This window comes from Pongo pygmaeus, chromosome 14 (genome assembly GCF_028885625.2).
Source record: "Pongo pygmaeus isolate AG05252 chromosome 14, NHGRI_mPonPyg2-v2.0_pri, whole genome shotgun sequence".
NCBI classification, from domain to species: domain Eukaryota; kingdom Metazoa; phylum Chordata; class Mammalia; order Primates; family Hominidae; genus Pongo; species Pongo pygmaeus.
Genome location: NC_072387.2, coordinates 26,612,101 through 26,627,576, shown reverse-complemented (window position 1 = coordinate 26,627,576; position 15,476 = coordinate 26,612,101). Strand labels below are relative to the sequence as shown.

At 43.8% G+C, this 15,476-nt stretch overlaps 2 protein-coding genes across 40 annotated transcripts in view; one reads left to right on the top strand and one right to left on the bottom strand.

Moving 5' to 3' along the window:
• Window positions 1-15,476, bottom strand: part of IFT88 (intraflagellar transport 88) — a 133,856-nt gene that overhangs the window by 67,842 nt on the left and 50,538 nt on the right. For all 37 annotated transcript variants that reach the window (XR_010123480.1, XM_054447248.2, XM_054447257.2 and 34 more), the window contains 2 exons: window positions 13,895-13,981; window positions 1,113-1,212 (listed from right to left, as the gene is read on the bottom strand). Coding sequence is in view for 36 of the 37 variants with exons in the window: in XM_054447248.2 (XP_054303223.2) it covers window positions 1,113-1,212; window positions 13,895-13,981 (187 nt within the window). In the remaining variant the exon portion in view is untranslated. The remainder of the gene's footprint in view (window positions 1-1,112; window positions 1,213-13,894; window positions 13,982-15,476) is intronic.
• Window positions 1-15,476, top strand: part of EEF1AKMT1 (EEF1A lysine methyltransferase 1) — a 208,275-nt gene that overhangs the window by 161,528 nt on the left and 31,271 nt on the right. The window lies entirely within an intron of this gene.

The following is a 15,476-nucleotide window of genomic DNA, read 5'->3' as shown; positions in this document are numbered from 1 at the left end:
GCAAAAAGTTCTCTAAATAGGAAGACAAACTGAAAGCACAGGCTTGGGAGAGGATGTGGGAAAGATGCTGTAGCTTTCTCTGGCCTTGCTCTCTGGATCTAACTGGGAAGAGCTGAGTTTTCTAGCTGCTGGCATATAATGACACTAACCACTGGTGCTACAGACTAGGACATCAAGTCATTCTGTTTACTCTCTTTGGTTATCCCTCTTTCTTACACCTGTCTAAGCCTCCTGATTGTGTGTCAGCTCTGTCCTAATTGAGAGACTGCTGAAGGGGGAGCACCCACTCTACCCCCACCCAAGGTAGCAAGGGAGCAGCAGTGCCAGTGAGAGATCTGCAGGGTTCTAAAACCCCATACAGCCATGAGACCTTTCCATTCCCAATGCAGTGTCAATGAGGAAACCAGACACATAAACAGACTACAAGGAAGCTGCTCTGGTGAGGATGGCAGGCTCCTGGCTTCCCATTCCCATGCTCCCTAGCACAATCAGTGTTCCTAAAAACTTTATGCTTTGGGGAACACTTTGAAAACCTCTAGGGAAAAGTTAATCTCCGGAATAGAATATGGTTTATAATTCAGCAACCATGCTATACAAAGAAAGTATTTACATTTTAAGAAACAACAGCCGGGCGCGGTGGCTCACGCCTGTAATCCCAGCACTTTGGGAGGCCGAGGCGGGCAGATCACAAGGTCAGGAGATCGAGACCATCCTGGCTAACACAGTGAAACCATCTCTACTAAAAATACAAAAAATTAGCTAGGCATGGTGGCGGGTGCCTATAGTCCCAGCTACTCAGGAGGCTGAGGCAGGAGAATAGCGTGAACCCAGGAGGCGGAGCTTGCAGGGAGCGGAGATCGTCCCACTACACTCCAGCCTAGGCAACAGAGTGAGACTCTATCTCAAAAAAACAAAAAAAAAAGAAATGACAAACACGCAAAAATTAAAGTTTAAAACTATTTTAATGAAAATTAACATAAAATAGAAATAAAAATATTATTCAACTTCAGAATAATCACAGATAACATTATTCTAGAAAGGAGTTTACCTGTTTTTAATGCTTTGACCAATTAAGATATGGAATTCCATCTAAAATTTTTTTTAAAACTTACTTGGTTATAGTCTTTTTGTCTCAAGTATGTAACTGCTTTGTTTATTTCCAGATCATTGGCTAGCTCTACATATTGAGAAGCTTTCACCACTTCCACGCACCTATAAGGGAAAGCATAAAAAAGCTTACTTGATTTTGTTTTAGTATATTGATGCTGTTGGTTTTCTTAAATGTGGCTTTTCAAAGATTTTTTAAAGGGTCCCTAGTACTCTGTAAAGGTAAGCACTCGATTTGCTCCAACACAGGTTTTCAGTTACTGAAGTCTTCAGTTCTAAATTACTTTTCTTATCCAATTATCATTAGCCTATTTTAATGTCTAATCATTTTAAGTAAAAATTGGACTGATATCTACATTTTCATTTTTGAATTAACTATTATAACAATTTGTAACAGATGACAGTTTCCACATATTTTTCCATATTAAATGCTCTCATGGTGAGAAAAATTCTACAGAACTTGTAGAATATATTTAATTTTTTGTGTCCCAAGTTAAATAGATCTCTTTATAAAAGCACAAAACATTTGCTGTTTACTCTATATCGGGGCAGTGCTAACTGCTTTACAAGCATTAATATGTTTAACTCTCATAAAAACCCTAAAAGGATTATTTTTATTTTATAGATAGGAAAATGGAAGATCTGAGATCACAAAGGTAGAAAATGAGTGTCAACTAAGAATTTGAACCCAATTCTTGTTGATACCAAACCCACTGCATCGAGACTAGCATTTTTCAAATTGAGTTACTGAAATCAATTTAGTGGGTCACGACTCTTACTTCAATAACAGAAGAGATAGGGGTGGTGGGATTGGGAAGACATTGGTCAAAGAACACAACATTTCAGTTAGACGAAGGAATAAGTTGAAGAGATCTATTGTACATCAAGGGAATTATGGTTAATAATATATTATATACTTAAAATTTGCTAAGAGAGTAGATTTTAAGTGTTTTCACTACAAAAAATAACAAGTATGTGTGGTAATGCATATGATTTAGCAATTCCACAATGTGTACATGTATCAAGACATCATTTTGTATACCATAAATATGTATCATTTTATATCACTGCACTCCAGCCTGAGCAAGTGTAAGGAAACCTGCAAACCTGAGTGGCCTCCTCCTGGGAGACATTCACACAGTATGATGGACTGAACTAATTATTAATGTGTGTGTGTGCGTGTGTGTGTGCATTTATATAAAGGATCCATGGTTGAAAATCAGGGGGTGGCCTGTGTTGTTATGATATATATATAGGTTTTCATCCATGGTTCCTGCTCATAACTCCCATAGCCTTTATTAGAGTCTTCTGGTATAATGGGGGTGTTAGGCCTCAAGTGCAGGCCTCTGACCTTCCCCTGCCTTTCTGTTTGTGGCCCTCACATGAAAGTCTCACCCAAAACCCTGGGGTAAGGAATGCTGAAGTCATGAGCCTTCCATAAAAACCCAAGAGGACAGGGTTCGGGGAGCTTCCGGATAGCTGAACACGTGTAGGTTCCTAGAGAGTGGCACCCAGGGAGGAAATGGAAGCTCCATGCCCCTTCTCCCATAGCTCACCTTATGCGTCCCTGCATCTGTATCCTTTGCAAAATCCTTTATTATAACAAACTGGTAAATGTAAGAAAAAAAAAAAAGGAGGTCTGAACAAAACATTAAGAAATTTGACTTGACATACATAGGATGTTATCCCCAACAACAGCAGAATACATGTTCTTTTCAAGTCCATTTGGATTATGTACCAAGCTGCAACAAATTTCAGAGTTGAAATTATTCAACAAATATCTTCTACCACAATAAAATTAAACTAGAAATCAAAAAAGGAAAAGATAATAACAAATGCCCAACTTGCTGGAAATTAAGCAATGTCGCAGGATACATAATCAACACACAAAATTCACTTCCATTTATCTATACACTAAAAACAACTTGGAAAGGATATTAAGAGTACAATTCCACTGACAACAGTGCCAAACAGAATAAAATACTTAGGAATAAGGCTAACCAAGGAGGTTAAAGACTTGAACATGGAACACTATAAAACATTGCTGAGAGAAATTTTTTAAAACATAAATAAATGGAGGCTGGGTGCGGTGGCTCACGCCTGTAATCCCAGCACTTTGGGAGGCTGAGGTGGGAGGATCACGAGGTCAGGAGATTGAGACCATCCTGGCTAACACAGTGAAACCCCGTCTCTACTAAAAATACAAAAAAATTAGCTGGGCGTGGTGGCAGGTGCCTGTAGTCCCAGCTACTTGGGAGGCTGAGGCAGGAGAATGGCGTGAACCCAGGAGGCGGAGTTTGCAGTGAGCTGAGATCACGACACTGCACTCCAGCCTAGGCGACAGAGCAAGACTCCGTCTCAAAACAAAACAAAACAAAAACATAAATAAATGGAAACACGTCCCATGTTTATGGACCAGAAGACTTACTACATTTAAGATATCAATACTACTCAAAGCAATCTATGAATTCAATGCAATCTCTACCAAAATGCCCATGGCTTATTTTTCCAGATACAGAAAAATCCATCCTGAAATTCATATGCAATTTCAAGGGACTCCAAATAGCCAAAACAATCTTGAAAAGGCAAAGCAAAGCTGAAAGACTCACATTTTCTGATTTCAAAGTAATTACAAAGCTACAGTAATCAAAACAGTGTGGTACTGGCAGGAAGACAGACATGTAGACCAATAGCATAGAGTAGTGAGCCTGAAAATAAACCACCACACATACAGTCAAATGCTTTTTGACAAGGATGCCAAGGCTATTCAATGAGAAAAGGACAGTCTTTAACAAACAATGCCAGGAAAACTATGTACAAGTAATGAAGTTGCACCCTTACCTAACACTATGTACAAAAATTAACTCAAAATGAATCAAAGACCTCACTGTAAAATCTAAAACTAAAAAAACTGTTAGAAGAAAACACAAAGCAAAAGCTTCATGACATTAGATTTGACAGTTTATTGGATGTGACACCACAATCACAGGAAACAAAAGAAAAAATAGACAAAGTGGACCTCATGAAAACTTAAGAAGTTTTTGCCTCAAAGAAATATCAACAGAGTAAAAAGGTAATCCATAGAATGGGAGAAAATATTTGCAAATCATGTATCTGATAAGGGATTAATATCCAGAATGTATAGAAAACTTCTAAAACTCCAAAACAAAAACCAAACCACCCAATTCAAAAATGGTAAAGGACTTGAACAAACACTTCTCCAAATAAGGTATACAAATAGCTAATAAGTACATGAAAAGATGCTCGACATCATATGTCATTAGGGAATTGCAAATTAAAACAACAATGGGACGCCACCATACGCTTATTAGAAAGGCCAAAATTGAAACACTGACATTACCAAATGTTGGTGAGGATGTGGAGCCCCAGAAATTCTCATCCATTGCTAATGGGAATGCAAAATGGTACAGCAACTTTGAAAGAGTTTGGCAGTTTCTTACAAAACCGAATATATACTTACTGTAATTTCCAGTAATCATGCTCCTTGGTATTTATCCAAAGAGGGGAAACTGTATGTTCACACAAAAACCTGCACAACGGATGTTTATAACAGCTTTATTCAAAATTGCCAAAATGTGGAAGCCACCAAGATGTCTTTCAATAGGTGAATGAATAAACATCCATACAACAGAATCTGAAACTTTTTGAGCACAGACATAATATGACGCTCAAAGAAAATGCTCATTGGAGCATTACAGACTCTGGATTTGGGATGCTCAATTGGTAAACAGAAATATTCCAAAATCCAAGAAACCTCAAAATCCAAAACACTTCTCGTCCCAAGAATTGTGGATAAGGGATACTCAAGAGATACCACTAAATGAAAGAAGCCAATCAGCAAAGCCAACATACTATATGATTCCGACCCTGTGATATTCTGGAAAAGCCAAAGCTATGGAGACAGTAAAAAGATCAGTGGTTGCTAAGGGTTTGGGAGAGGGAGGGATGAATAGGTACAGCACAGGAGATTTTTAGGGCAGTGAAGCTATTCTATACAATACTATAATGGTGGGTATAGGACATCATGCATTTGTCAAAACCCCCAGAATTAAAACACAAAGAGAGAATCCTAACATAAACTATGGACTTCACATGGTAATACTATGTGAATATTGTTTCAATGATTGTAACAAATGTACCACACTGGGATGGCATATTGGTGAGGAGGCTCTGGGTAGGAAGTGGGGAAAATATATGGAAACTCTACATTCTGTTCAATTATGCTAAGAAACGAAAACTGCTCTAAAAAAAAAGTCTTTGCATTTTTGACTTTTTTTAAAAAGTCTTTTTTTTTTTTTTTTTTAATCTCAGCAGGTTTTGGGAAAATTGACAGTTGGTTTTAAAATCTATGTAGAAATGACAAGGACCAAGAATACTCAAGGTAATCCTCAACAACAAAGCTGGAGGACTTCTACTGCCTGCTCTAGTTTGTGCAGGCTGCTATAATTAAATACCATAAACTCGGCCAGGCGTGGTAGCTCACGCCTGTAATCCCAGCAGTTTGGGAGGCTGAGGTGGGCAGATCACTTGAGGCCAGAAGTTTGAGACCAGGCTGGCCAATATGGCTAAATCCCGTCTCTGCTAAAAATACAAAACTTCGCCAGGTGTGGCGGCGCGTGCTTTTAGTCCCAGATACTTGGGAGGCTGAGGTACGAGAATTTCTTGAAACTAGGGAGGTGGAGGTTGCAGTGAGCCGAGATTGCGCCACTGCACTCCAGCCTGGGTGACAGAGCCAAGACTCTGTCAAAGCAAAACGAAACACCTCTCCCTCTCCCTCCTCTCTCTCCTCTCCCTCTCCCTCTCCCCCTTTTTCGGTCTCCCTCTCCTTCTTTTTTCGGTCTCCCTCTGTTGCCAAAGCTGGACTGTACTGCCGTGATCTCGGCTCGCTGCAACCTCCCTGCCTCAGGCTCCTGTGATTCTCCTGCCTCGGCCTGCCGAGTGCCTGGGATTGCAGGCGCGCGCCGCCACGCCTGACTGGTTTTTGTATTTTTGGTGGAGACGGGGTTTCGCCGTGTTGACCGGGCTGGTCTCCAGCTCCTGGCCTCGAGTGATCTGCCCGCCTCGGCCTCCGGAGGTGCTGGGATTGCAGACGGAGTCTCGCTCACCCAATGCTCAATGTTGCTCAGGCTGGAGTGCAGTGGCGTGATCTCGGCTCGCTACAACCTCCACCTCCCAGCCGCCTGCCTTGGCCTCCTAAAGTGCTAACATTACAGCCTCTGCCCGGCCGCCACCCCGTCTAGGAAGTGAGGAGCGTCTCTGCCCGGCCGCCATCTCGTATAGGAAGTGAGGAGCGTATCTGCCTGGCCGCCATCTCGTATAGGAAGTGAGGAGCGTATCTGCCTGGCCGCCCATCGTCTGGGAAGTGAGGAGCCCCTCTGCCCGGCCGCCCCGTCTGGGAAGTGAGGAGCGCCTCTGCCCGGCCGCCCCGTCTGGGAAGTGAGGAGCGCCTCTGCCCGGCCGCCCATCGTCTGGGAGGTGAGGAGCCCCTCTGCCCGGCCGCCCCGTCTGGGAAGTGAGGAGCGCCTCTGACCGGCCGCCCTGTCTGGGAGGTGAGGAGCGCCTCTGCCCGGCCGCCCCGTCTGGGAAGTAAGGAGCGCCTCTGCCCGGCCGCCCCATCTGGGAGGTGAGGAACGCCTCTGCCCGGCTGCCCTGTCTGGGAGGAAGTGAGGAACGTCTCTGCCCGGCCGCCCCGTCTGGGAGGTGAAGAATGTCTGTGCCCGGCCGCCCCGTCTGGGAGGTGAGGAGCGTCTCTGCCCGGCCGCCCCATCTGGGAGGTGAGGAGCGCCTCTGCCCGGCCGCCCCATCTGGGAGGAAGTGAGGAGCGCCTCTGCCCGGCCGCCCCGTCTGGGAGGAAGTGAGGAGCGCCTCTGCCCGGCCGCCCCGTCTGGGAGGAAGTGAGGAGCGTCTCTGCCTGGCCGCCCCGTCTGGGAGGTGAAGAATGTCTCTGCCCGGCCGCCCCGTCTGGGAGGTGAGGAGTGTCTCTGCCCGGCCGCCCCGTCTGGGAGGTGAGGAGCGCCTCTACCCAGCTGCCCCGTCTGGGAGGTGAGGAGCGCCTCTGCCCGGCCGCCCCGTCTGGGAGGTGAGGAGCGCCTCTGCCCGGCTGCCTCGTCTGGGAGGTGATGAGCGCCTCTGCCCGGCCGCCCCGTCTGGGAAGTGAGGAGTGCCTCTGACCGGCTGCCCCGTCTGGGAGGTGAGGAGCGCCTCTGCCCGGCCGCCCCTTCTGGGAGGTGAGGAGCGCCTCTGCCCGGCCGCCACCCCATCTGGGAGGAAGTGAGGAGCGCCTCTGCCCGGCCGCCCCGTCTGGGAGGAAGTGAGGAGCGTCTCTGCCCGGCCGCCCCGTCTGGGAGGTGAAGAATGTCTCTGCCTGGCCGCCCCGTCTGGGAGGTGAGGAGCGTCTCTGCCCGGCCGCCCCATCTGGGAGGTGAGGAGCGCCTCTGCCCGGCCGCCCCATCTGGGAACTGAGGAGCGCCTCTACCCGGCCGCCCCGTCTGGGAGGTGAGGAGCGCCTCTGCCCGGCCGCCCTGTCTGGGAAGTGAGGAGCGCCTCTGCCCGGCCGCCCATCGTCTGGGAGGTGAGGAGCGCCTCTGCCCGGCTGCCCCGTCTGGGATGTGAGGAGCGCCTCTGCCTGGCTGCCACCCCGTCTGGGAGGAAGTGAGGAGCACCTCTGCCCGGCCGCCCCGTCTGGGAAGTGAGGAGCGCCTCTGCCCGGCTGCCCCGTCTGGGAGGTGAGGAGCGCCTCTACCCGGCCGCCCATCGTCTGGGATGTGAGGAGCGCCTCTGCCCGGCCGCCCCGTCTGGGAACTGAGGAGGACCTCTGCCCGGCCGCCCCGTCTGGGATGTGAGGAGCGCCTCTGCCTGGCTGCCACCCCGTCTGGGAGGAAGTGAGGAGCACCTCTGCCCGGCCGCCCCGCCTGGGAGGTGAGGAGCGCCTCTGCCCGGCTGCCCCATCTGGGAGTTGAGGAGCGCCTCTACCCGGCCGCCCATCGTCTGGGATGTGAGGAGAGCCTCTGCCCGGCCGCCCCATCTGGGAAGCGAGGAGCAACTCTGCCCGGCCGCCCTGTCTGGGAGGTGTACCCAACAGCTCCGAAGAGACAGCGACCATCGGGAGCGGGCCATGAGGTCGATGGCGGTTTTGTTGAAAAGAAGGGGGGGAAGTGTGGGGAAAGGAAGGAGAGATCAGATTGTTGCTGTGTCTGTGTAGAAAGAGGTGGGCATAGGAGACTCCATTTTGTTCTGACTAGGAGAAATTCTTCTGCCTTGGGATGCTGTTGATCTATGGCCTTTCCCCCAGCCCCGTGCTCTCTGAAACATGTGCTGTGTCAACTCAGGGTTGAATGGATTAAGGGCGGTGCAAGATGTGCTTTGTTAAACAGATGCTTGAAGGCAGCATGCTCTTTAAGAGTCATCACCACTCCCTAATCTCAAGTACCCAGGGGCACAAACACTGCAGAAGGCCGCAGAGACCTCTGCCTAGGAAAACCAGAGACCTTTGTTCATGTGTTTATCTCCTGACTTTCTCTCCACTATTATCCTATGACCCTGCCATATCCCCCTCTCCGAGAAACACCCAAGAATGATCAATAAATACTTAATTAAAAACAAAACAAAACAAAACCATAAACTAGGTAGCCTAAGCAACAGACATTTATTTTTCACAGTTATGAAGACTGAGAAGTCCAAGAACAAGACGCCAGCAGGCTGGGTGTCTGGTGAGGGCCCACTTCCTGGTTCATAGAATGCTGTCTTTTTGCTGTGTCCTCACATAATAGTAGGGGCTAGCTAGCTCTCCAGAGTCTCTTTTTATAAGGGCACTAATCCCATTCAAAAAGTGTCCTACCAGCTGGATGTGGTGACTCACGCCTGTCATCCCAGCACTTTGGGAGGCCGAGCCAGATGGATCACGAGGTCAGGAGATTAAGACCATCCTGGCTAACATGGTGAAACCCTGTCTCTACTAAAATACAAAAAATTAGCCAGGCATGGTGGCAGGTGCCTGTAGTCCCAGCTACTCAGGAGGCTGAGGCAGAGGAATTGCTTGGACCCGGGAGGTGGAGGTTGCAGTGAGCTGAGATTGTGCCACAGCACTCCAGCCTCGTGACAGAGTAAGACTCTGTCTCAAAAAATAAAAATAAAAATAAAGTGTCCTACCTTCAAGTCCTAATCACCTCGAAAGGGACGACCTCCTAATACTACCACCTTGGGGGTTAGGTTTCAACATATGAATTTTGGGGGAACACAAATATTCAGATCATAGCACTACCAGATATCAAGTGTTACTATAAACTATAGAAATGTAGGCAATGTGGTTTGACAACAAGAGTAGATAAATGGACCAAAGGGATTGAATAAAGATTCTACAAACAGACCAATAATATAGTCACTTGGTATATGTCAAAGGTGACATTACAGTGCAGTGGAAAAAGTAAACTATTTTCCATAAATCATGCTGGGTTAATTGGATAGCCCTACTACGGAAAAGAGAAGAGAGAGAAAAGAAAAAAAAATCTTGACCTTACTTCACACTACACACAAAAATCAATTCCATATAGATCCTGTATCTAAATGTGAAAGGTAAAACCTCTAGAAGAAAACATAGGAAAATATTTTCATGAAGTTGGGGTATGAAAAAGTTGCCTTAAAAGGACACAAAAAGAACTAACCAAAGAAATAGAAACAAGGGCAAAAGTCTTGAACGGGCACTTCTCAAAAAATAATATTCATATGGCAAATAAACATATAAAATCGGCTGTCAGTGAAATGCAAATTAAAACTACAATGAGATGCCACAGTATGGCTGGCTAAAATGAAAAAATACAAAATACACCAAGTATTTGTAAGCTATTCGAATTTTCACGCACTGTTGGTGGGGGTGTAAACAAGTACAGGAACTTTGGAAAACTGTTTAGCGGTATCTACTAAAGCTGAACATATACGCACCATAGGATCAAGCCATTTCACTCATAGGTATATATCTAACAGAAGTACAGGCACCACCCACCAAGAGATGTGCACAACTATACCACAATATTGATAGGAGCATTTACAACAGGTTCAAACTGCAAATCACAACACTCACTCACATTGAAATGGATACATTTTTACATATTAATACCATGAACTACTAGATAGCAATGAAAATGAACAAACCACAGCTACATGTGAGGACATGGACAACACTTACAAACATAGAGTAAAAGAAGTCACATGCAGAAGAATATGTACGGTATGATTCCATTTATATAATGCTTTTAAAACCTGGCAAAACTAAATTATGGATGCCTGCTTAGATGGTTAAAGAATGAAGAAAAGCAAGGAAGTTATTATCATCAAAGTCACTCTTCAGGGACATCAGTCAGTCTTCAGAGCTGGGTAGCCAGTGATTAGGATTGGCATTTTGTAAGGTGCTAACAATGTTCTATTCTTTAAATTTTATTTATTAGGGTATGCAGTGGTTAAATGTTTGTTTGTTTTGTGATGTATCATTGAGCTGAGTTACCATTTCGGATAATTTTTTGTATGTTTATATTTAACAAACATAAACAATTCCAGAAAAAAGGTTAAAAATAATTTAATCTCCCAGCACTTTGGGAGGCTGAGGCAGGTGGATCACGAGGTCAGGAGATCGACACCATCCTGGCTAACATGGTGAAACCGTGTCTCTACTAAAAATACAAAAAATTGGCCGGGCATGGCAGCGTGCGCCTGTAGTCCCAGCTACTTGGGAGGCTGAGGCAAGAGAATCGCGTGGACTCGGGAGGTGGAGCTTGTAGTGAGCTGAGATCGCGCCACTGCACTCCAGCCTGGGTGACAGAGTAAGACTCCATCTCAAAAAACAAAAGAAAAAAATAATATTTTAATCATATACAAAGAAGTTAACAGAAATATAGTAAGAATGCCAGAAGAATTCATAGTAAAAATTGCAAATAATTGCAGAACTAAGTTTTCTCTTCTGTTTTTCAGTAAAACAGTTGAATTATGTGTAATTTCCATTACACGTGACAGCTACCTGGAGAGCATTAAAAAAATATAGACGTTCTATCCCATTTAAGACCAACTGAATCTCTACTTTTAATGAGTTCCTCAGTCAGCGGCATTCAAGAACTATTTGCATAGTATAGAGCAATGGTTCTGTATGTGGGATTTATATCACAGAACCCCCTAGGTGGCTTTATAAATACTGATCCCTCTGTCCCAACACCCAGAAATTCTGATTCAACTAGTCTACCATGCAGCCTGTATGTTGGGACTATTTAAAATCCCCTGATTTTAATATGCAGTCATACCACTGGTAAAGAGTTACAGTACAGTAGGTATCAGAATCACTTGGGGAGGCTTGACACAAATGTAAACACTCACTCCAGACCTCAGAACCCTGACTCAGATCTACAGAGAAAGATGTGGGGAGCCAGATTATCTGCACTTTTAACAAGTAACCAGGGAAATTCCAATGAACAACAATCATGTGCTACATAAAAAAGTTTTGATCCGGCCAGGCGCAGTGGCTCATGCCTATAATCCCAGCACTTTGGGAGGCCGAGGTGGGCAGATCACAAGGTCAGGAGATCAAAACCACCCTGGCTAACATGGTGAAACCCCGTCTCTACTAAAAATACAAAAAAATTAGCCGGGCTTCCCGGTGGCACTTGAGGTCAGGAGTTCGAGACCAGCCCAGCCAACACGGCGAAACCCTGTCTCTACTAAAAATACAAAAATTATGGTGATGCCTGGCTGTAGTCTCAGCTACTCGGGAGGCTGAGGCAGGAGGATCGCTTGAACCCAGGAAGTGGAGATTGCAGTGAGCCGAGATCACACCACTGCACTCCAGCCTGGTCGACAGAGTGAGACTCCATCTCAAGAAAAAATAAAATAAAAATAAAGTTGTTCTCTGCAGAGCAAATGTCTCATTCCAGTAATGACCCACTCAGCAGGAATATGGTGAAGTTCAGTCCAATTCAGGTCAGCCATATCCAAAAGACAAGTCATTACTCAGTTGAGCAGAAGAGTTTTTATCTGTTAGCAGAAAGGGCCTCTCTGGCAGCAGAGATTAAAAATTGGCCCAACTCCATTTCCATCCTTCAGGGAATAGCAAATTGAAGATTTACTTATCTAGGACTTGAATTCCTTCTTTGGGACCAAGTTAATAAAAGATCAAGAAACTCCTGATTAAACTGGATGATGAAGGATTCTATAGACAGGGCTGCACGTATCGGCTTTGACTTCTCTTTTCTCAGTTAACATCTCAGAGCTGGAACATTCCACTTTCCCCAGCAGCGTGTGGGGGCCGACTAAAGTTTACAATTCCAACTAAAAATCACCCTGCTTCTGGCTTACCTGAATCCCTTACCCACCCCACCCCACCACCCCACTCCTGTTTATTCAGCACCACACTACCCAGGAAATACACTAGCAAATTGTGCAATGGAATAAAATCCACACTTTTCTTTAGATTCTTGCAACTGTATCATATGTAATAGTATCACTTTTTCTACATTTTGGTCAAATAAATTTTTACATAAACTAAAAAAAAAAATTAGCCGAGCTTGGTGGCGGGTGCCTGTAGTCCCAGCTACTTGGGAGGCTGAGGCAGGAGAATGGCGAGAACCCAGGAGGCGGAGCTTGCAGTGAGCCAAGATTGCGCCACTGCACTCCAGCCTGGGAGACAGAACAAGACTCTGTCTCAAAAAAAAAAAAACAAAAAACAAACAAAAAAAAGTTTTGGTCCAGGACCAACCATATAGACAACAGTGGTCCCATAAGATAATGGCGCTGAAAAATTCCTATTGCCAAGTGACATCCTAGGTGCTGTAATGCTGTATCACACCTCATGTGTTTGTGGTGATGTTGGTGTAAACAAACCTACTGCACTGTGTCAGTCTTACGAAAGCACAGCACATACAATTATGTACAGTACATAATACTTGATAATAAACAATTATGTTACTGGTTTATGTATTTACTGTACAGTAAGGCATTGCTTGATGATGGGGATGTGTTCTGAGAATTGTGCCATTAGGCAATTTCATCATTGTGCAAATATCATAGGGTGTACTTACACAAACCTATATGGCATGGCCTACAACACACCTAGGCTATATGGTATAGCCTAATGCTCCTAGGCTACAAACCTCTACAGCATGTTACTGTATTGAATACTACAAGCAAATATAACACAATGGTAAGTATTTGTATATCTAAATCTATCTAAACATAGAAAAGGTACAATTAAAATATGGTATAAAAGATTTTTAAAATGTCATGCCTGTGTAGGGTGCTTACCATGAACAGAGCTTCCAGGACTGGAAGTTGCTTTGGATGAGTCACAAAATAAACTCTGAGTGAATGTGAAGGCCTAGGATAATACTGTACACTTTTATACAACTGGCAGCATAGCTTTGTTTATATCAGCATCACCACAAACAAGTGAATAATGCATTGTGCTACAATTTCGAGACAGCTACAACGTCACTAGTGATAGGAATTTTTCAGCTTCCTATCTTACCAGACCACTGTCATATGTGTGGTCCATTGTTGACTGAAATGTGGTATATAACTACTTTATTTACAAAATAACATAAGTAATAAGAAAAATATCTTATTAGGAACTTTTACAATAGCCTATATTAATTTTAACATATAATATTATCTGCTTGATAAATATGAATCAACATTCATATTCACTTTTCTAATGACAATATTAATTTAAATTTAAAAGTATAAATTATGAAAAAAACCATATCCATGCAGTATTATAGACTTTCTCTCTTACCAATCATAACCTGCAGCAAAAGATGTTTCAATTACAGGAGCAATGAGTTTTGCAGATGTCATAATGTATTTTTCTGCCATGGCTCTCCTATATCAAATAAACCAAAAAGTTGTATTTAGAGATACAGTATAAAATAGTTTGGATTTATTTCCTAAAATTTAAGTGTAAACATTATCTATCAAAACTAACATACCACAAAAGCCTACTAAACAATGGACAGGTACCATAGAAATCTATTTATGATTCAGGTTTAAAACCATGACTAGGAAACGTAATTAGCAAGCCATGAGTGCCTGCTGGGTCAACGGTGTTAATTTCTTTAGTTTTTCTGCTTTATGATGCCTTCTGACAAACTGAAGCGATACTGGAGAAACACAAGGCCCTGCAGCAGAACTTACATAGCCTACATAGACACGAAAGTAAAGAGTGAAATTACCACTGAAGAAATCGTGTGTGGTAAAGAGTAAAACTAAATTACTACTTGTTGCTTTTGTGTGTATATATGTGTATCTGTATCCATGTGTGTATATGTATACGTACACGTACATATATAAAATGTGTATCCTCAAGGTTACTGGAAAATCTCCAAGTGCTTTTCAAAGTGGATATACCAATTTATAGTGGTGGGTAAAAGTTCTCTTAGTCATTTCCTCTTGAATTTATATATAAGTAGTGGTTTTTAAAATGGACTCAAAATGTATATACTATTCTATAACTTGTTCTTTATACTATGCTGTATTAATATAGAAATAATCTTTCCAGGCCGGGCGCAGTGGCTCATGCCTGTAATCCCAGCACTTTGGGAGGCCACGGCGGGTGGATCACAAGGTCAGGAGATCGAGACCATCCTGGCTAACATGGTGAAACCCCGTTTCTACTAAAAATACAAAAAAATTAGCCAGGCGTGGCGGCAGGCGCCTGTAGTCCCAGCTACTGGGGAGGCTGAGGCAGGAGAATGGCATGAACCTGGGATGCGGAGCTTGCAGTGAGCTGAGATCGGGCCACTGCACTCCAGCCTGGGTGACGGAGTGAGACTCCGTCTCAAAAAAAAAAAGAAATAATCTTTCCAAGTCATTCAACATTCATCTTGTTATTCTTTCTTTTGAACTTTATTTTGAGACAACTGTAGATTCACATGCATTTGTAAAAAATAATAGAGATTCCATGTACCCTTTACCCAGTTTCCTCCAACAGTAACATCTTTCAAATATCACAACCAGATTACTGTCATTGATAACAGTCAAGACACAGAATATTTCCACTATATTTCCATTCCTTTGTTTCCCTCCAACTCCCACCCCTTCTTCATCTCTCCTAACAACTACTAATCTGATCTCCAGTTCTACAATTTTATCATTTTAAGAGTGTTACATATATAAAGAATAAGATTATATATAATCTTCTGGAATTGGCTATTTTTGCACAGTATACTTCCCTTCAGATCTATCCAATTTGTTGCGTATATCAATAGTTCATTCCTTTTTGTTGCTGAGTAATATCCATGTTATATGTCAACTGTTACAGAAAAAGCATGTGACAAAATTCAACACTCATTCATCATAAAAACATAAGAAATAAGAGA